Source organism: Polyodon spathula, chromosome 3 (assembly GCF_017654505.1).
Source record: "Polyodon spathula isolate WHYD16114869_AA chromosome 3, ASM1765450v1, whole genome shotgun sequence".
In the NCBI taxonomy this organism is placed as follows: Eukaryota; Metazoa; Chordata; class Actinopteri; order Acipenseriformes; family Polyodontidae; genus Polyodon; species Polyodon spathula.
Window position 1 is genome coordinate 90,721,939 of NC_054536.1, and position 20,392 is coordinate 90,742,330.

Here is a 20,392-nt window from a genome sequence, read left to right on the forward strand (position 1 = left end):
CTCTGTTTAAAGGTATTTTGTATGGTTGTATGGTATCCCAAGCAAATAATGTACCAGCATGAAAATGCAAGCTCCTAAACATTAGGTGTAAAAACATATACGAACACCCAGTAGCCCTTTTTTAGGTGTTCGAGATTGCATTACTCGAGATGCGAATGAGATATATATGAATATATACATATATGATAATATAGATATATATATACGAATATAGATATATATATATATTATATATATATAATGGATATAAACTTAGAATCATCGCAGTAGATGAAAGAATAACCGTCTAGTTTCTTATCGTTCAATTCAGGCAAGCAAGTTATAAAGTGTATTCAAGTTAATTTCACATAACAGTTAATCTTTTATCAATAGAAATACCTGTTTTGTTTTTCTAAAATGGGATGGCCCCCACAGTTTATTGTCAATAAATGTGACATCACTGAGAGACGAATGCATAATAATATAATATATATATATATATATATATATATATATATATATATATATATAATATATATATATATATATATATATATATTACATATGAGCATACAGTTCTTGCTTTAATGGACTTCTCATTGTTCGTTGGTGTTGTTCGGTATTTATAATTTGAATTAACAGTTGCACGTCGACTTTGTCTCGGCAGAATAGAACGTTGGTTTCCTGTCATATGAAGATGTATAGCGTTAAACAGTCTTAGAGCAGTGGATTGGTGGTGTAATACTGTAAGCGGTCTCTGTTCAATTTCTTTTCTTTCATTCTTCTATTCTGAAACCAGATTTTGACTTGGCGGTCGGTGAGGTTGAGCATTCGCGACAGCTGAAGGCGCTTCTCCTTGTTGATGTAGACGCTGAAAAAGAATTCCCTTTCCAGTTCTCTGATTTGGTATTTTGTGTAGGGGCATCTCTTCTTTCGAATACGCTGGCTACCTGCAACAACAGCAAAAGACAAACATGTCGATTGAATGAATTCTGCAGGAGAATGGTTAAACATTCAATTATGAATGATATGTAATGAGAATGGAACCGGCCCCTATTCTTTATTTCAAATTCCAGTAGAAACAATCTGTTTTAGTGGTGCTATTGGATACTATTCATTTTGGTAAACTCGTCTTTTCATTAATATACTTTTGTTCTCATCAATCCAGCGAAACGCCAAAAAGAAAAAGTGCCTCTTCAAAAAAGTTTATGTATATACAAGTATGTACAATGTTCACGTTCAATAATGAAATATAGATACGTATTTAATATATAGGTATGTATACACTAAATATGTCTGCTAACTATACGGCATCACAAAACTAAATGCACCATGAATTTAGAATATGCATTTTTTGTGTGTCAGCACATGCGCTTTCCATAACCTATGTTATCCCATTTAACATTCCGTATTAGAAGAGTTTTAAAAGTGGATTTTATTTTTTTTTTTTTAAAGCCAGCAATTGGCCTTGGGGCATTTCACGGCCAATTTCAATCCCAAGCACGTGATCATACAGTTTATAAGAACATTTTGTTGGGGAAATCTACAAGGCCCTCTATAAACCTTATATGCTTATAAAACAGCATATAAAAATGTTAACAGCAGCGCGCGAGATTGCAAACTTTCTCTCATAACTGGGTCGCTGTCTTTATACGTACTGCTGCTGCTAGTTTTCTCTTCATTGTTGCCGGAAGAGGACTCAGGGCTGCTGTTCTCCTCTCCTCGCTCTTTTTCCTCCGTCTCCCTGCATGTCTCAGAGCTGAGCACTGCAGCAGCAGGTAATTTGTTGCTATTTTTGTTCCCCGAGTAGTCGGCTGGTGGGTTTTCTGAGTTTCCATACGCCGTCTCAAAAAACTGATCAAAGGCTTGAGGCAGCACACCATTTCTTCCCACACTGCTGTAGAAATTGGACGTTGCGTTGGAGCTTGAATGGTACACAGTGGAGCTGTTTTTCGCCAACATTTCGCCCATGCTAGTTGCAGAGGCAGGCAGGCAGTCTCTGTGCATAATCTCCTCTGCTGAATAGCAATGGGATAGATTGCTTCTGTGATGCCATTTACTGGATGCATCAATGGCATAGTCCCTGAAGGTTACTTCTCTCACAGGTTGAACCTGGGGCAGGTTAGACGGATAAGAGTACGTCATGGGGCGAGAAGACGGTGTCTGGGGTAAAAAGGAAGGGAGGCTGGAGAAATCAGGACCCGAGACGTAGTACGTACAACTGGGCAAATACATGTTAGAGCCCACAGAAACTCGCTCATCAAAATCCATCATTACTCTACCTCGGGCTCCCCGGAAAAGCTGTTCTTAACATGGTTCTCCTTACGGTCTGCTCCTGCCTCTTTGAAGCAGGTCCTTGGAGTTAAAAATTGGAGACGTAAGCTGACGTGGAGATCTATCTCCATCCATTACGGGGAGGTGCAGATCATGTGATCAAACGCAGAAACTGACAGATTGTTTTCTGTGTGTGTGTGTGTGTGTGTGTGTGCGTGTCGGTGGGGGGGGGGGGGTAAGGGTGTGTGTGTGTGTGTGTGTGTGTATGTGTGTGTGTGTCGGTGGGGGGGTGAAAGAGTGTGTGTGTGTGTGTGTCGGTGGGGGGTGTAAGATTGTGTGTGTGTGTGTGTGTGTGGGAGAGATCTTTTTTTAGATCTCGTCAAACCCTGGCTTCTATTTTCTATTCGATTCTGTTTCCAGTGATTGGCTTCAAAAAAAAAACATCAGCGAGGTAAAACATAAAACAACAGCAACAATAAAAAAATAAAAACCTATCAATCGGATTTAGAGGCAATCATTTTCATGACTCAGTGTGATAATCTCTGTTGTACCTATATCATAGCTTCATTTTTTAGAATAAGCACTAATCTCAAATTACGCACTTCATATTTTATTAATTTTACATAAAATTATATCATATTACAGGTAATTTAATTAGCATAATATTCTGTAATAATTGTAAATAATTGTAAAAGTTTATTGTGAATTTATTTATTTTATAATATAAAAATCCAAAATACGTCTTTCTTATTTTCTGATATCTGTTCTCTCTCTCTCTCTTTCTCTCTCTCTCTCTCTCTCTCTCTCTCTCTCTCTCTCTCTCTCTCTCTCTCTCTGTATATATACATACAATTTAGGCTATTTAAAAATGACTTAGTTAATTCAAAAAAGTGTAACAACATCTTACGCCAAAATTTAATTAGACCAACATCGTTCAAATTGCGGAAATGCGGGAACTATAGTTTGCAATTATTTACTTTATTATTATTATTATTATTATTATTATTATTATTATTATTATTATTATTATTATTATTATTATTCATTTCAATGCCAAGACACAGCGCCATATAACAACACGACTGTAGATAACGCACGTGTGTTGGGTGACAAATACAAATAAAATAAATACCTTCAAATATTTCTTACATTCATAAACGTGTCATAACAGTGTGGGTTTCGTAGCAACATGTATCTTCGCATGGTGATTGATTTACCTTGGTTATTAAAACAAAGCTTTTCAGTGATGGAATCAAAGACCACTAAATGCGGTAAAAACATTTGCTCCGAACGTGTAAGAACTGTTAAATAGTCTAAACATTAATACACTTATTAATTAAAAAGCACCTAAAAAGCTGCATACAGAAATGTGTTTAGACATCTATTCAACAAGAAACTTCTAGTTTTAATAAAATAAAACAAACCCGGTTATAGCACATTGACAAAGAAAGACAATTGGGTTGAGATTCTTCAGATTTACCGCAGCGAAAGGATTTCCAGTAGAAGCTTTGCCAAGGGAATCATTCTTTTTGCCAAAGAATACAGTCTCGTGGCTGGATTAACACTGGAAAACCGAGAGACTTTTTGTTTCTAGATTGTGACAAATTTTATATAATAATATATATATATATATATATATATATATATATATATAATATATATATATATATATATATATATATTATATGTGACAGGTATTCGTAGCAGTATATTACCACAAATGTAATTATGTATCAGTTACTAACAAAGAAACCATTTCGAGGCTACAACAGAAAATATAAAAATTAAGGACTGTCTGTTTTTATTATTATTATTATTATTAGTAGTAGTAGTAGTAGTAGTAGTGTTCTTTACATATACGCTTAGTGTAGTAATTTCCAGGTAGTTGTCGTTTTAGTTGAATTTAGTAAGGCGTTGTTATGCGTCTCCGTTTATACTTTGTAATGATACACTTCAAAGTTAATGGAACCCGAGTAGGCCTATGGATTAAGAGAGAGAGAGAGAGAGAGAGAGAGAGAGAGAGAGAGAGAGAGAGAGAGAGAGAGAGAGAGAGATTAAAATAATGAACACATACACAGAAAAAACACGTTTTTAAGAACTAAATATGCCTTAAAAAAAAAAAAACAAAATGAAAGTGCAAAAATATTTAGCTTGTTGTCGACTTTCACCCGGTGTGGAGTTTTGTTTGACTGGAGTTAAAAACAGTAAATAAAAATATAGTGAGTGTCAATGAGAAGCCCCCACAAGTTCAAGGGGGTGTAGGAAAAAACTTTTGTTTGCACAAAAAATGTGTGTGTGTGGGGGGGGGGGGGGGGGGGGGGGGGTTGTGGTCTGGTTGTGCTGTTGCCACACTGCCATTGAACTGGTACAAATAAAAATACAAAAAAAATTACTCTGTTGCTCCATATTTTATTTTAAGCGCAAGAAAGACGTCCATATTTTAATTTTAAGCGCAAGAAAGACGATTCCATCGCTGTGACGTGCTCCGCCTCTGCCTGGACACAGACACAGTCTTGCACTTGTATTATGGCTTTTAAGACGCCTTTACCAAAACCCCAAACAGCTCTAGTCTGACCTGCGGTTTTATTGCCCTTTTGGCAATCAACTTCAGCTTTTGTCAGAACAGACATAACAGAACTGACAGAGTGTGCTGTGGAGACACCACCTACACGGAATTCTCAGATGGAATTAGAAGCCCAGGCATCCACAGACATTAAACAAACTTCAGATGTTGCGGATAAAATGAGCTGGTTAAAAAGGTTTGTACGCTTATATGATGTTACTCTGTGTCACATTCCCCCATGTCTTTTTTGGTTGATTTGTTTTGTTTTGTTTTGTTTTTTTACACCATGGCTTTACTCTTTTTCACGAGATGGTCAACGCTGTCTTTCTTGACACTGGTCTAAAGCGGGTGGCTAGAATACAATAAATGATTTATCACCATTTAAAAAAAGCGTTTTAGTAATGAATATCTGACAAGTTAATTCATTTACAGTGCTTTTGTTAAAAAAATAAAAAAAATAAAAAAGAATTAAGGTACTGTATTGTTGAAACAAATATTGCGATTTATAATGAGCTTCCTATAGCGCTAAAATGTAACGTTGTAATTGTAGTGAAGACGAAATAAAGCGGCCTCTGCTCCCTTTCAGTATTTAATTGCCCATTATATAAGAAAGTTCTAGTTGATCATAGTCAAATCCATTCCTTGGTTGATGGTCTATCAATAAAGACGGACCTTGTGATATAATCTTGGCTTCAAGTTCGCCGGGAAAGGGACTGCAGGCGCCATTGTGAAACATGATGCCCCGGATGGAGCCTCGCTGTTTGCCTTCAACGTATTGACACAAACGACTTGCTCCAGTTTTGACGGTTCTGTTCCTTTATTTACAGGGTTATAGTCAGCTTTGCAGCAAGAGAGAAAAAATGTCTTTCAGACCTAAAGCTAAATGTTTTAATTTTCCACACTATCTAAAATACAAATGTACTCATTTAATTAAATTACATCGCTAAATCTATAGTTGTTTTGAGAAAATAATGACTAAGAGATTTTGTTTAATTATAAAATAAATTGAATTATTCAGTTTACACTGCATGTTTCTTTTTTCAATTGTGACTCGTTATACATTTGTAATAATATAATCTTTTTACTAAGTATAGTTACACGAAGTAATCAAACTTCAGCATAATTTCGGACATACCTGACTTAGCATTGGTAAAAAAGAAAAGAAAAGTTATATTTGTTTTTTGTATTTGTTTAACGTCTCTCATCTGCAAAATGTGTCAGTTACTGTAGTTGAAGGAGTAACAATGCCATTTACAGTGCTTTAGTTTTACAAAATAGGAAGTTTACATTTCTACAAGAACGAATTCAGTTTTGCGATAATCCAATTTCCATACAAATAGGCTAACTGTATACCATATATCTTCAAATATAGACAACACTGTGTTGCACATAGTAATGAATGAACAAAGTCATATTCAGTTGTCTCTAACAGTCAGATAGCGAACATCGGTTACATTCATTTGATACATTCTTTTCAAACTTGTGTATGGGCACATATATGAAATACGTCATTAGCTGAATGCATGGAAGTAAACAAAAGACTTAAGATGCACGCGGTCTGTTTGTTTGTTTTGCGATGGGACCTTGTAAGCCTTGTGCAGAGAAATAGAAATGCAGTTGCTTGCTTATTACATATGAACTGCAGCTATTTAAACCTAACGACAAGACTATTATATTAGTCAACTGCGTATAGGCAATTGGAAATTATTTTATGTGAATTAAACGATTTGCAGGGAACTCCACATCTTCATACCTATGTATTCCAAAGATACAGGCCTATAGTTTAAGTAGTTTTAAAAGCAGATTGTACTTTTAGTGTGGTTATACAGTAATATATAATAATGTATTCGTTTTCAGAAAGAATACTCCGACAGTATTGTTGTGTTAAATGATGTCGTGAATCAGGAATACCTATAGATGAAGTTTATTATTTTTGTTTTTGTTTGTTTGTTGTTTAGGAGTCCTAGTTATCTTGTATGAAATGCTATCTCATTACCTTATTTAAAAAATGTCTACTCCCCCGCCACAAGTAAAGACAAAGTAAGAATTTACCACGCTAAATCAGCGCGGTACTACTTTATTACACAAATCCATTACTATAGTAGTTTCAAGTAATTACATTTAAATAATACAATTAAATAGACCGTCTTAATTACAAATACTAAACGTGTAATAAAATACCTCACTGTTTAACAATTACTGTTCGTTTTAGTTGTTTTTCTCTCTCTTTCTGTCTCTGCCTCTTATTTTTACAATTTTCTACATACACAATACTTACATCGACAAACATGTAAAACGTAAGCACGTGCAAATGGAAATCATGTCTTTACATAGATTTCAGAGGACTGTGTAAACCGTCAAACTTGGCTGGCTAGCAAAAAGCCGTGATCAAGTTCTTGTGTCGGGAGGGTTTTGCGATCAAGTCGCCAATGTAACCCCAAACATTACACATTGTGGTTTTTTTTGTTTTTTTTTTTTGTTTGTTTTTTCTGCTTCGTTGTAATAGATACCACAAGAGTAATGTGTTGTATATAAATACATTTATTTTTTAAAAAATATATTTATTTATAACAAGTATTAGGTGTTGTTTTTGTTTTGTTTTGTTTTTTCTTCAAGCAGGTGCAAAACCTTCGAATGGCAGGAGGAATCTACGCGTTTGCCACATTTGGCGCTACCCAGAAAAAAAATCTATAAACTAGCTTTCAATTGGGCACAGACAATGTTCTTTATAATGGCACCACATCACTAAATAGGCCTACTTCAGCCAGAAATAGTCCCAAGAACAATAAAAAAAAAACAATCCTCATGCTTTTATCAGAAGAGTTCTCGAACGAATGTACGAGAAAGAAAGAAAGAAAGAAAGAAAGAAAGAAAGAAAAGAAAGAAAGAAAGAAAGAAAGAAAGAAAGAAAGAACTCCCGATATCAAAAGGGGCAGCGTGGTGTGTCGGTGATCCATCAGAAACTATGCTTTTAGGTAGTGGGATTTCTCTGTTGAAATATGAGATATGTCTATGTATTATAGAAAGCATTGCAGACCTTGTTTTTCTTCTTATGCAATTGATTAAACAAAATAAGTATTACTCTATTGTATTTGTTTTTCTGTGATGACTGCGTATTTTTAGAAGCTATTCTTCCTTTTATTCTTATTTAAAAACGTCGATTTTATTTCAAGGACAATTATGAAAACTAGATCTCAATTGTAGACATCGATATATATATATATAAGATATTATACTATATATATATATATATATATATATATATATATATATATATATATATATATATATATATATATCGTGACAAATCTGTTTAGAATTTAACCACGAGTTTATCCTTTAAAAGTAAAGATAGGTTAGAGTTAAATATATATAAAAGATCAATAAAAAACTGAATTATAGTTAATAAATAATAGAAATTTAATAAATTCGTTTTATTCACATATTTAAATCGATACCCAATATCGCTATTTTTACATTTTAATTAACAAACATTTTTAACCACTATAAAGTTGCAGTAAACATCAGATTACTGAACTGAAAAGAGCGTTTCTGACTTGAGATACCAAAAAGAACACCCAGCCAGACTTGGGCTCTCGGAAAGACACGAATTGAATTAATGACTTAACATATAGCCGATTAATTAGGCCCATTTTTTTTTCTATTTTTTATTCTCATCTGTGAACATAATTACTGACTTCATCCGAACACACACTGCATCAGGACCTATATATATATATATATTGTATATAATTCTTCATCAACTGTACAGGTCCTATAGCAGGCTTACATGGATATACCAGTAGTTAATACAATATTACTATCGTCAACTACACGTTTCTATTATAGCCCATGAAGTTTACAACAATATTTGTAGTATTAGTTTCCCTTTTCCCTTAAAAATAACGAGTCTGTATTAACCTGTGAGCAATGGTTTTGTTCACTGAAAACACAAAGAAGACGTCAGCTAGAGAAAACATTTCAGAATCTTAAATAAAATCCATTCAACAATATTCAGTGAATGAGCTATAATTAACGTAAAAAAAAAATATAGCCTATATAATAGGCTGCTGATAGCAGTTCCGTTAATACAATGTTCTATTGGTTCAACGATAAATGATCGTTTTTGCGCAAATCGAGAATAGTGATGACCGGGGACAGCTGTAACATTTATTTATTTACCTTTCTCTTTATTACACATAGATGATTTGAGCCAGTTTAACCAGCCTTTGATACAAACAACTTACATTCTCCTCTACCAGTTATCTTGTTTTACGAACTTTATCTTGTATCTAACTATATTATATATATATATATCTATATATATATATATCGATATATTTAATATTATATTAACATATGCAGACTATAGCATGCAGTACTACAGCACTCAGTATTCCCAGGTGGTCTCCCATCCAAGTACTAACTAAGCCCAACATTGCTTTGCTAAAGCATTGCATGGTAAGTTCGATTTGAAGAGCTTTCTGCCCTTTTGCCGTCAGAGACGTTGCCCAGGGGTCACTACAAGGAAGTAGCTCTTCTTGACCCCCGCGCTGATATACATACCGCAAGAGGGCTTGAAATACCAGTTGTCTGTTTCTGTAGCTGATGCATGCATGAAGATTATTCTATATGAAATAATAATTAAAAAGAAAAAAAATTGGAGGGGGGGGGGGGGGGGGGGGGGGGGCATGTCCCCCCGTGTAAATTACGCCTACATGATCGAGAAAGAAACAACTAAACTATGAGCAATCAATTGTGTCAATTATAAGTAGAGAGATCAGGGATGAGAATGCAAAAAGGCAGGACCCATAAGCTGGATAAAACAGGTATATATCACAAAAAGAAAATTGGAAGAAAAAATGACAAATCCTTTGCCACTGAAGTAATAATGTTGTTCTGTGGTTCTCAATGTTTTCACTTGTCAGCTGTCGGCGCACCACTAACATGCGCAGGCGAATCTGCACTGGAAAAGGGAATGCGTCACTTCCTTAGCAACGGTCTTAACGACCACGAACCTGGTTCTACCCAAACCAACACAGTAGCGCCCGCAGTTCGTTATTATTATATAATTTCTATGTGGTTCCTCCCCCTGCGGTGTGCTTCTTTGTTTATTTAGACCCGGAAGCCTTCAGGTCCAGCACTACTGTTAACGTAATGGAATGTACAGACACGTCCATAACACGTATTAAACAGCTAAGAGAAAAGGTAAACCAAACATTACGATAGGATAGAAAACAAGTACGATATTAATTTAAGAAAATGCAAATAGATAAACTGCCTTAAAATTCACCACCCTGAACTACAAGTTATTCAATGTGTTACCAGTACATATTTAATGGTATAAATTCTAAACAAACCACCCCCCCACCCCCCTCCCCATTTACTATTTTTAAAATCACCATTGTAAAACAAGTGTACTTGATAATTTCTTAGCTCTTATAATGTGCTAAAACATGTATGTATGAAGAAAGACAAAAACCTGCATAAACCTTGCTAAATTCTCAATTGATGTGGATCTTCAGGGAAAAGGAAGAATGTCAGGGGCACAGCAAGTATGGCTGCTAAGGATGTAGCATGGCTTTGCATGGCTTCCATCATATAGGGTTGCAGTTTTTTTTCAATGGTTTCAGCAACCCCACTTTAAAAATTGTTCCAGTGCCACCGAAGAATGTTTTACTACCTTTATAGATGGAAATACATGTTTATGTCTTTCTGGATATGATTCAAGCCATTAAATAATTGCATCCACGTTTGTGTTTGATTATTTTCAATCAACGGGGGCACAAATATGTTTGCCTGCCCCGGGCAATAAAATGCCTAGTTGCAGCTCTGGCTAAAATGCCTAGTTACGGCTAAGGCTAAAATGCTTAGTTAAGGCTAAGGATAAAATGCTTGGTGACAGCTCTAGCTAAAATGCCTACTTATGGCGCTAGCAAAAATGCTTAGTTACAGCTCTAGATAAAATGCCTAGTTACGGCTCTAACTAAAATGATTAATTATGGCTAACACTAAAATGCCTAGTTACGGCTCTAGCTAAAATGCCTAGTACGGCTCTTGCTAAAATGTATAGTAAGGCTCTAGCTAAAATGCATTGTTACAGCTCTGGCTAAAATGCCTAGTACAGATCTGGCTAAAATGCCTAGTTACGGCCAAAGCTAAAATGCCTAGTTATGGCTGTGGCTAAAATGTCTAGTAACGGCTAAGGCTAAAATGTCTAGTTATGGTTCTAGCTAAAATGTCTAGTTACGGCTAAGGCTAAATTGCTTAGTTATAGCTCTGGCTAAAATGTTTAGTTACAGCTGTAGCTAAAATGCTTAGTTATGGCTCTAACTAAAATGTCTAGTTATGGTTAAGGCTAAAATGCCTAGTTAAGGATAAGGCTAAAATGCCTAGTTATGGCTCTGGCTAAAATACTTAGTTACGGCTCTAGCTAAAATGTCTAGTACGGCTCTGGCTAAAATGCCTAGTTACGGCTAAGGATAAAATGCCTATATACGGCTCTGGGTAAAATGCCTAGCTATGGCTAAGGCTAAAATGTCTAGTACAGCTCCAGTTAAAATGCTTAGTTACAGCTATGGCTAAAATGCCTAGTAGGGCTCTGGTTAAAATGCTCAGTTACGCCTAAGGCTAAAATGCCTAGTTATGGCTCTAGCTAAATTATGGCTCTAGCTAAAATGCTTAGTTACTCCTCTGGCTAAAATGCCTAGTTACAGCTAAGGCTAATATGCCTAGTTATGGCTGTGGCTAAAATGTCTAGTTACGGCTAAGGCTAAAATGTCTAGTTATGGCTGCGGCTAAAATGCTTAGTTACGGATCTAGCTTAAATGCCTAGTTAAGGCTGTAGCTAAAATGCCTAGTTAAGGCTGTAACTAAAATGCTTAGTTACTCCTCTGGCTAAAATACCTAGTTACGCTTCTGACTAAAATGCCTAGTTATGACTCTGGCTAAAATGTCTAGTTATGGTTCTAGCTAAAATGTTTAGTTACGGCTCTGGCTAAAATGCTTAGTTACGTCTCTAGCTAAAATGCTTAGTTATGGCTCTAACTAAAATGTCTAGTTATGGGTAAGGCTAAAATGCCTAGTTAAGGATAAGGCTAAAATGCTTAGTTATAGCTCTGGCTAAAATGCTTAGTTACAGCTGTAGCTAAAATGCTTAGTTATGGCTCTAACTGAAATGTCTAGTTATTAGTAAGGCTAAAATGCCTAGTTACAGCTAAGACTAAAATACCTAGTTATGGCTTGGGCTAAAATACTTAGTTATAGCTCTGGCTAAAATGCTTAGTTACAGCTCTAGCTAAAATGCTTAGTCATCGCTCTAACTAAAATGTCTAGTTATGGGTAAGGCTAAAATGCCTAATTACGGCTAAGGCTAAAATGCCTAGTTATGGCTCTGGCTAAAATACTTAGTTACGGCTCTAGCTAAAATGTCTAGTATGGCTCTGGCTAAAATGCCTAGTACGGCTCTAGCTAAACTGCTTAGTTACTTCTCTAGCTAAAATGCTTAGTTACAGCTAAGGCTAAAATGCTGAATTATGGCTCAAGCTAAAATGCCTAGATTGGCTCTGGCTAAAATGTCTAGTAAGGCTCTAGCTAAAATGCCTAGTTACGGCTCTGGCTAAAATGCATACTACCGCTCTGGCTAAAATGCTTAGCTACGGCTAAAGCTGAAATGCCTAGTTAGGCTCTATCTAAAATGCTTAGTTACGGCTCTGGCTAAAATGCCTAGTTATGGCTCTAGCTAAAATGCTTAGTTACAGCTAAGGCTGAAATACCTAGTTATGGCTCTGGCTAAAATGCTTAGTTACGGCTCTGGCTAAAATTCCTCGTTACGGCTCTAGCTAAAATGCTTAGTTACGGCTAAGGCTAAAATGCCTAGTACAGCTCTAGCTAAAGTGCCTAGTTTTGGCTCTGGCTAAAATACCTAGTTACGCTTCTGCCTAAAATGCCTAGTTATGGCTAAGGCTAAAATGCCGATTTATGGCTCTGGCTAAATGCTTAGTTACGGCTCTAGCTAAAATGCCTAAGGCTAAAATGCCTAGTTACGGCTCTAGCTAAAATGCTTAATTACGGCTCTAGCTAAAATGCTTATTTACGGCTCTGTGTAAAATGCTTATTTATGACTGGCTAAAATGCCTAGTTACAACTCTAGCTAAAATGCCTTCGCCTCTGGCTGAATGTCCCATGAATGCAGCATCACTTTTTCTCGTAATTTGCTGTTGACTTTGGTAATTGGAGTACAAATTTATGATCCCCATTTAATCCAAGAAAATCCCCGGAGCAATTCTAAAATACCAATTATGCTATTTCATATTGAATTCTACATCAAAGGGTTGTCATTTACCTGGCTAACGTTATACACACCGCGGAGACTAAACAACAACTTCATAAACTGTATATCAGCTGTGCAAAATATGATTTAAAATTCCCGTTTTCTAGTTTGTAAAATAACTGATTACATTTCAACTGGAGAAAATATCCTGAGTAGCCATACAATTTATTTAATATAATAAGATGTAGCTTTAAAAGATAGAACTGAAAAATATGTTCAGAAAAAAAGGGGTGCTTCATTTTAGATTTAGTGCATCATTTTAGATTTACAGGAATAGATTGTCCTGATATAATATATATTATATATATATATATATATATATATATATATATATATATATATATATATATATACTGTAAAAAAAGAGCGTGTGAGGCGTGTAATATCTAAATGGCACGTGTGTATAGTAAAATCGAAACGTTATATTCCTAAACAGCAGTGTTTATACGTCATTAGGTGTAAAATGGTGATTGATATTGGGTCTAGAAGATAAATGCGATGCTCTGATACCATTTATACTCTCCTCAGAGCTCCCAGAACGTTCAGTGTTCAAACCCGCCAGATATGCTATAAAGAGGCAAGCCTGGGAACTGGTGAGTAAAGGGGCCACGTTTTAATAATTCCGAGCGTTCTGCGATAGGAGCAGAATGCAATTTAAAAGGGCAATATATGCAAATACTTGCACTTATCTAAGAGGAGGAAATTAAAGGATATTACAGATATTTAGTGAAGTCTTTATTATCATGATACATGTGTTTACTGTAGGCTATGACACTGAAGAATTAATCAATTCTTATATTTGAACATTTGAAATGTGTTTCTAAATTAAAGGAAACAGACTTGAATAACATTGTGGTATTACAGATCCTGTCTTTAGATGGCAGCATATGCATCACATATACAGCAAACACTGCATGCGCATGCGCGTTACTCTAGCACTCAGTTTCAGCCACATTCTGAATCAAAGCCAAATCACTTAAAACGAAGAATAAAATGAGAACTTTATCGGCTTCTAGGACAAGGCTCGCCATTTATATGACACAACGGCTGTTTGCTTGGTGTCTCGCTATATTTGAAGCAACCCTTAAACATGCACAGTATACATAATCATAGTCTGTATTATTGTTCTTTCTTTGCTAGTTTTAGTGAACTGTTAATTTTCTGTCAGAATTTACACATTTAAAAAATATCATAAAGCAACCTAAAAATCTGTTGTATAAATGACACAGCAGAGATATAGCCTGTTGTAATGGTCACTAATATAATCAAATGTAATTCTGCTGCAATTTCTAACGAGATTTACTGTCTAAACAGGTTTAACCATCTTTACTTTATAGCAGATATATTTGATAAACGATGCTTTGAAACACGTTTTGCAGTGGACGAGGTGTAATGATGCTGTTGGTTTCTTGGTGGATCCAGTTTATGTTTTATCATTATTTTTATTCTTGTGTCCTCTTAGGTAGATAAGATAGACAGATAGACAGATAGATAGATAGATAGATAGATAGATAGATAGATAGATAGATAGATAGATAGATATATTGCAATACAAGATTATTCATGAAATTAATATTGTATTGAAATATTAATGTTTTTCTAAAGATACACTTTCCTTTAAAACAAATGGATAAACACTCTACTACTATTACTGCTGCTGCTAATAATAATAATAATAATAATAATAATAATAATAATAATAATAATAATAATAATAATAATAATGCAATCGGTGTTTCTGAGATAACTGAAGACTACCTTTAACAAAAACTCACTGCATAATTGTAATCATCTACAGTGTTCAGCGCTTGCAAGTCTAACAGGCAACAGTGAAAACATGTTCTCCCTTTCATTGCAAGCACACAAAAGTGTCACGAGATGGCGCCCTTGTTCTACTAATCTTATTCGTGCCTTTCCGTTAATTGTTAAAAGTCAAGATCAGAGCCTGTCTATTTTCTTCAAGGCCAAGTTTTGGGCCCCCTTGGCCGTACCCCTTAAACATATACCTATACCTTTTCTCACTGATATGTATTTCCATAGTGAAAAGCAACACATACTATATTAGATCTTTATTTTTTAATTTTCGTCAAAAGATGCATTTAATTTTCCAAAACCTTCCATTTTAAATAGGTTGAGGAAGAAACTTGTAAATATTTAAATGTTGTTTTTTTTTGTTTGTTTGTTTTTTATAAGATAACAGTTTTAAATGTCTATAGCTGTCGCTCATACTGAGCCATGACTTTTGACATGCTCTCTACTTTCAAACACAGTCGAAATCATGTTTATGAATGAGAACTATCAGTTTTCTTTGTGAAAAAAAAAATTAGAAATGTTTTATTTTTTTAAAGTTGACTTTTTTTCATAACATATGTTTGCTTAAATGGAAATGTAGTGAAATTAGGTTTCTTAATAAATAAAGATATCATTGTATTTTATTGAAAATGTCAAACGCTTATTTTATTTGCACGACACATGGTTGGTAATTAGCAAGGTTTACTGACAGCAATGTTGCACTTACAGAAAAATGTACAACGAAATTATAAAATGTTTTGATGGTTTACTTTGTTGGTACATCGAAAATGATTTCTATAACTCATTTATTTTACATATGAACATAGTTTTATGATATAGCAAGAATATTCACAGCATAAGGACATGTAAACCAGACGCGAATCTTATCAATAACTATTGTGACATTTCTTATACTGAAACAGTTAAAAAGCTTAAAAGAGGGTATGCTGATTTGTGTCTCCATTAGACAAATTAAAATGTTCCTTATTTTTCTTTTTAAAAAGCATATATTTCTGTCTAAAACATGCTTGTTTTAATTTAGGCTACCCAGCTTTTCCTGAGCAGTAAATGCGCATGCAGTATGGGTCTGTATGTAATGAAACTGTACAATTGAATAGATGCATTGTTTCTAAATGCTCTGATGAATATGATACAAACACATCTAGACATCGATACACAAAGCTCCTAATGTTTTTACATCAATGCTGGAGGCTTTGAAGAACTCCAACATTTGGTGGTATTCTTGGGATTCGGGTGGCTGAACCATTACAATTATTCAGAAAAAGTCTTCTTCATATTTACCTGTGAATTTTAACATTAAAATCCACTGCTGTGAAGCAAAAGTCTTGTTTCGAAGTGTGTTTTGTGTGTGTGTGTGTGTGTGTGTGTGTGTGTGTGTGTGTGTGTGTGTGTATATATATATATATATATATATATATCAGTCAAAATTGAGTTCACTCCACGGAGAGGTCACAGCTCAGCTTCCGTCATCACTAACTAGCACTCTTGATCTTGAGCACAACCTTCTTCTCTTTTACTCTCCTGTTCTGGAACCATATTGTGACCTGTCTTTCAGACAGGTTTGTTTGAGCCGATATCCTTCTTCGCTTGTCCTTGGTAATGAATTTATTGGTCGCGTACTCCCTCTCCAGTTCTTTCAGCTGTACCTTTGTATAGGGCACTCTTTTCTTTCTCCCACGTCGAAAAGAGCCGGCATCTCCCGGATGTGAAACAACATCTGAATAAGAAAATACAAATCAATAACCCTGATACTCTCAAGAAAATACAAATCAATAACCCTGATACGCACAAGAAAATACAAATCAATAACCCTGATACTCTCAAGAAAATACAAATCAATAACCCTGAATATAACCCTGAAAATATTTTCTCTAATATTATATTATAATATATATATATATATAGATATATAATATATATATTATTATCCTCAATTAATTTCTTAATTCCTTAAATTACACTTTTACGGAATTGATCCAAATCCATCTGTTGCTCTTCAATAAATGTTAACAGTATACCCGGTATAATAATGGCAGACATTACAAATTACAAATGCCACTCATAATGATTTAAGTAAGTAAATAATCTACAGTATGTTATGTATATGAAATTAAATGAACACAAAGTTGAAAATAAAAAAAAAATAGATAGATAGATAGATAGATAGATAGATAGATAGATAGATAGATAGATAGATAGATAGATAGACAGAGTACACTAATCCCACCTTACCCTCGAAACTATTGTAATTTTGCCATCAAAATTCGTACGTACCTTGAATTGAAGATTTCCAGAGATGGGTCGGCTGTGTTTGCTCCTTAGAACAGTAAACTTGACCGTTCCACCCATTGGTGATTGCCCATGGCTGGTAACTTTCCACTGGCAATAGCGGTTCATGCCTCGGTTCTCCGGGGCCGCTTATGGTGGGCACTACAGGCACATCTATATAGCTAGGGACAGGTTGATATGGACTAGTAGCATAGCCCTGATAAAAAGCAAACTCCTTTGCTCTTGAAGTGTATTCTTCGCCAGAGCCTGATGTGTCCATATACTTCTCCGCATAGGCGGAGGGCTGCGCGCAGGACTTAATGCTGCTGTGGTGTGCCATCCTACAGGGGTAGTAGCCGCTGCCAAAATATCCATAGGGAAGAGAGGCACTGGAAGAGCTCTGGGCTGCAGAACAGGGGCTGCACTGTTTGACAGGCTCAGCCATGCCAGAAACTGGCACCTCACTCGACGTGTAAGCAGTGCTAGGAGCCAGGGAAGCAGGATGGGCCATCAAAGTTCTGCATTGATTCGCGGCAAAGTTGCCTCCTGCAAATCCTTCCATGTTTTTGTTCACTTCATCTAAAGCGTTGTCGTAAAGGAACATCACCGGGTCAATCCAACGGGGACGGAGGAGCAATGACGCTGTCATAGCACGTCCAACATTGAGACTACTGGCGCTTTTTAAAAAGCCCCAAGAATGAAAACGAGATACTGGATCCCACAGATTTACCAGCAGTGACGCGCCTGTGTACTTCAAAATCGCACACTTATTGGATAAGGGAAGCCACGTGATATGCAAAGCAGCTTCTAAACAACTTAAGATTGAAGTACAGATAAATATATAATATACTAAACGCGTTGTTTTCAATTACTCAGCCAGCCAGCAGATTACGTTTTATTGTGATGTATGAAAGGACGCTGGGTTAGTTCAAGATAAAGTCGTGTTTGTTTATTACTGCATCGTGTTAATTTTTTTCTTACAAACGCCCTGTCAACCAAATTAGTATTTTAATATAATCTCTCACATATGGAGCCAATCTAAAATAATTCAATCACCCGAAACATTTTTAAATTCGGGTTGGTACTTTAATTTATATTTGTATTATATTGAAGCATGTCTCTGAACTATAAGAATCTTCTGTTCATGCATAGTAAGTAAATGGTTAGAGTATAAAGCATTACTATTCATTCAAAGCTACATAAGGGATATATATAGATATATATATATATATATAATATATATATATATATATATAATATATATATATCTATATATATATATATATATTAGATATAATACACCAAATATTTTTGCATGTAGATTTTTTTTTCTTTAAATAAATAGCATAATCATTTCACGCAGTGGTTAAATTTATATTGCCGCATTTTTAAGAACAAATAATGTAATTGAAAAATAAAGAAAAACAATATATTCAGTAGAAACACTTAATAGATATCACTTTGTTAAACTTAACTAATTCAAGTGATGTTTTTCTTATTTTTCTTTTCTTTTTTTTTTACAAATTGAAACAAGGGCACACGTGTGTAAAAATTAAATACAAAATTACTGAATTACGATACTATTGCAGACTATATTGAGAAACGTATGTGTGAAATTTCTTTTCATATGCATTTTTAAACATTTTTGTTAGACACTCTTGTTGTTTATTTATTTATTTATGTATTTATTACTAGCAATATGACATGCATTTGGCACTAGTTATTTCCATTGCTCGTTCCAAGAATTGCACTAGCCATGCACATTATTCAAACAACGTTAATCAAATCTAAATGTTTAATTTACATCTCAATACTAGTTGTAACAAAACAGCAGCCATCGTTGTCTTTCACGATATGGAGATTTTTCATTAAGAATGCACTTAATGCATGTTTCTCGTGCTTAGCTCTAGTGGTCTGCTGAAAGTATTTCTGATTTTACTCACCAAAATATTACTAGCTAACCAGTGACTGAACATAGTGGGAGGCCGATCGCCTCAGTGTGCAGTGGAGTTTCCGGTATGTTTACAATATGCAAAATTAAGACTACCAGCACTTTGGCCGTGCTACTTTACATACGGGTTAGACACGGCTCGAGGCCAAGGTCAAGTTGAAAGTTGCCGTCTAGCCAAAGCAAGTGTTGCCATTCAAGCTTTGACGATCCTGTCTGACTTATTTATAGGCAAAGTCGTGAGGAAGCCGGACCTCAGTGATATCTGTTTTATGTTTTGTATTTTTGGTTTGATTTGGGTTTCGTTCTCCTTCTCTGAGGACCCAGCTGTCAGAGGTTGTATGGTTATACTTGTCTCTGTCTCAGACGATTTCTGCAGTGTAAGAAGGGTGTGAAAGCTGTGTAAGACTTTAAGACGCTTTGAAGGGTGTGGGGTGTGGGGTGTATCCGGTCTGCATGTTCTTGTTTACTGAGCTGGATTTTTTCTAAATCCAATATCACGATATCGTTATTGTGTTTTGTTCTATTTTTGTCATATGTATAGCTCGTTTAAGGTGCTCAATAACACATTTGGGGCTGTGAGATTTGAACAGCAGGCTATATTATTGTATTCATCTGATTCACGTGTTTATAAAGTGGGTTGACAAATTAAATATTGCCTTGTTGCAGTATTAGGTAGTCTACACCTTTTTTTGCATGTATTGTATATCGCACGTTCAAATTAGGTATAAATGTATTTATATAGTTTAAACATGTTGTTTATATATTTTATAGGGTACCGCGAGTTAATCGAGTGTTTGGTGTTTATGTTTTTAAAAGTAGGCTGTTAGTTTAAAATGTTACTCTAAAAGACAACGAGAGTCTTAATAAGTTGACTGTTCCCTATGAATTGTATATCATTGTTTGAATTGTTGAGGCTGCCAGTAACAGTTCGGTTAAAAAACAAAATGAAAAAGGAAAACTATCCAGCATTTAAAGCTCACGAAGTCGAAGAGTAGGCTACATAGATTCATGCAGAATTTCTGTTACTACTAGGACTAGGACTACTACTACTAATAATAATAATAATAATAATAATAATAATAATAATAATAATAATAATAATAATAATAATAATAATAATATAATCATAATGACCTGTATAGCGGGAGAGCTATAGCTTCTCTCTCTCTCTCTCCTCTCTCTCTCTCTCTCTCTCTCTCTCTCTCTCTCTCTC

At 35.0% G+C, this 20,392-nt stretch overlaps 2 protein-coding genes across 2 annotated transcripts; both read right to left on the minus strand.

Annotated features, from left to right (window-relative positions):
* Positions 1–551: 551 nt before the first annotated feature.
* On the minus strand, positions 552–2,389 carry LOC121313635 (homeobox protein Hox-A11-like). The gene is made up of 2 exons (XM_041246367.1): positions 1,638–2,389; positions 552–929 (listed from the first exon to the last, which is right to left on the minus strand). Exons 1-2 carry the CDS (start codon positions 2,251–2,253, stop codon positions 697–699), a joined length of 849 nt encoding a protein of 282 aa, XP_041102301.1. The 5' UTR covers positions 2,254–2,389; the 3' UTR covers positions 552–696.
* Positions 2,390–15,600: 13,211 nt separating this feature from the next.
* On the minus strand, positions 15,601–17,907 carry LOC121313636 (homeobox protein Hox-A13b-like). Its single transcript, XM_041246368.1, has 2 exons — positions 17,235–17,907; positions 15,601–16,677 (listed from the first exon to the last, which is right to left on the minus strand). The coding sequence occupies exons 1-2, from the start codon at positions 17,875–17,877 to the stop codon at positions 16,433–16,435; spliced, it is 888 nt and encodes a 295-aa protein (XP_041102302.1). The 5' UTR covers positions 17,878–17,907; the 3' UTR covers positions 15,601–16,432.
* Positions 17,908–20,392: the final 2,485 nt, after the last annotated feature.

Excerpts from the sequence above, each read along its gene's own strand:
- LOC121313635 (XM_041246367.1), bottom strand. The coding sequence starts at position 2,253 with ATGATGGATTTTGATGAGCGAGTTTCTGTGGGCTCTAACATGTATTTG. Across the intron at positions 930-1,637 it reads AGAGAAAACTAGCAGCAGCA|GTAGCCAGCGTATTCGAAAG; the intron begins GTACGTATAAAG and ends CTGTTGTTGCAG.
- LOC121313636 (XM_041246368.1), bottom strand. The coding sequence starts at position 17,877 with ATGACAGCGTCATTGCTCCTCCGTCCCCGTTGGATTGACCCGGTGATG. Across the intron at positions 16,678-17,234 it reads CTGGAAATCTTCAATTCAAG|ATGTTGTTTCACATCCGGGA; the intron begins GTACGTACGAAT and ends TTTCTTATTCAG.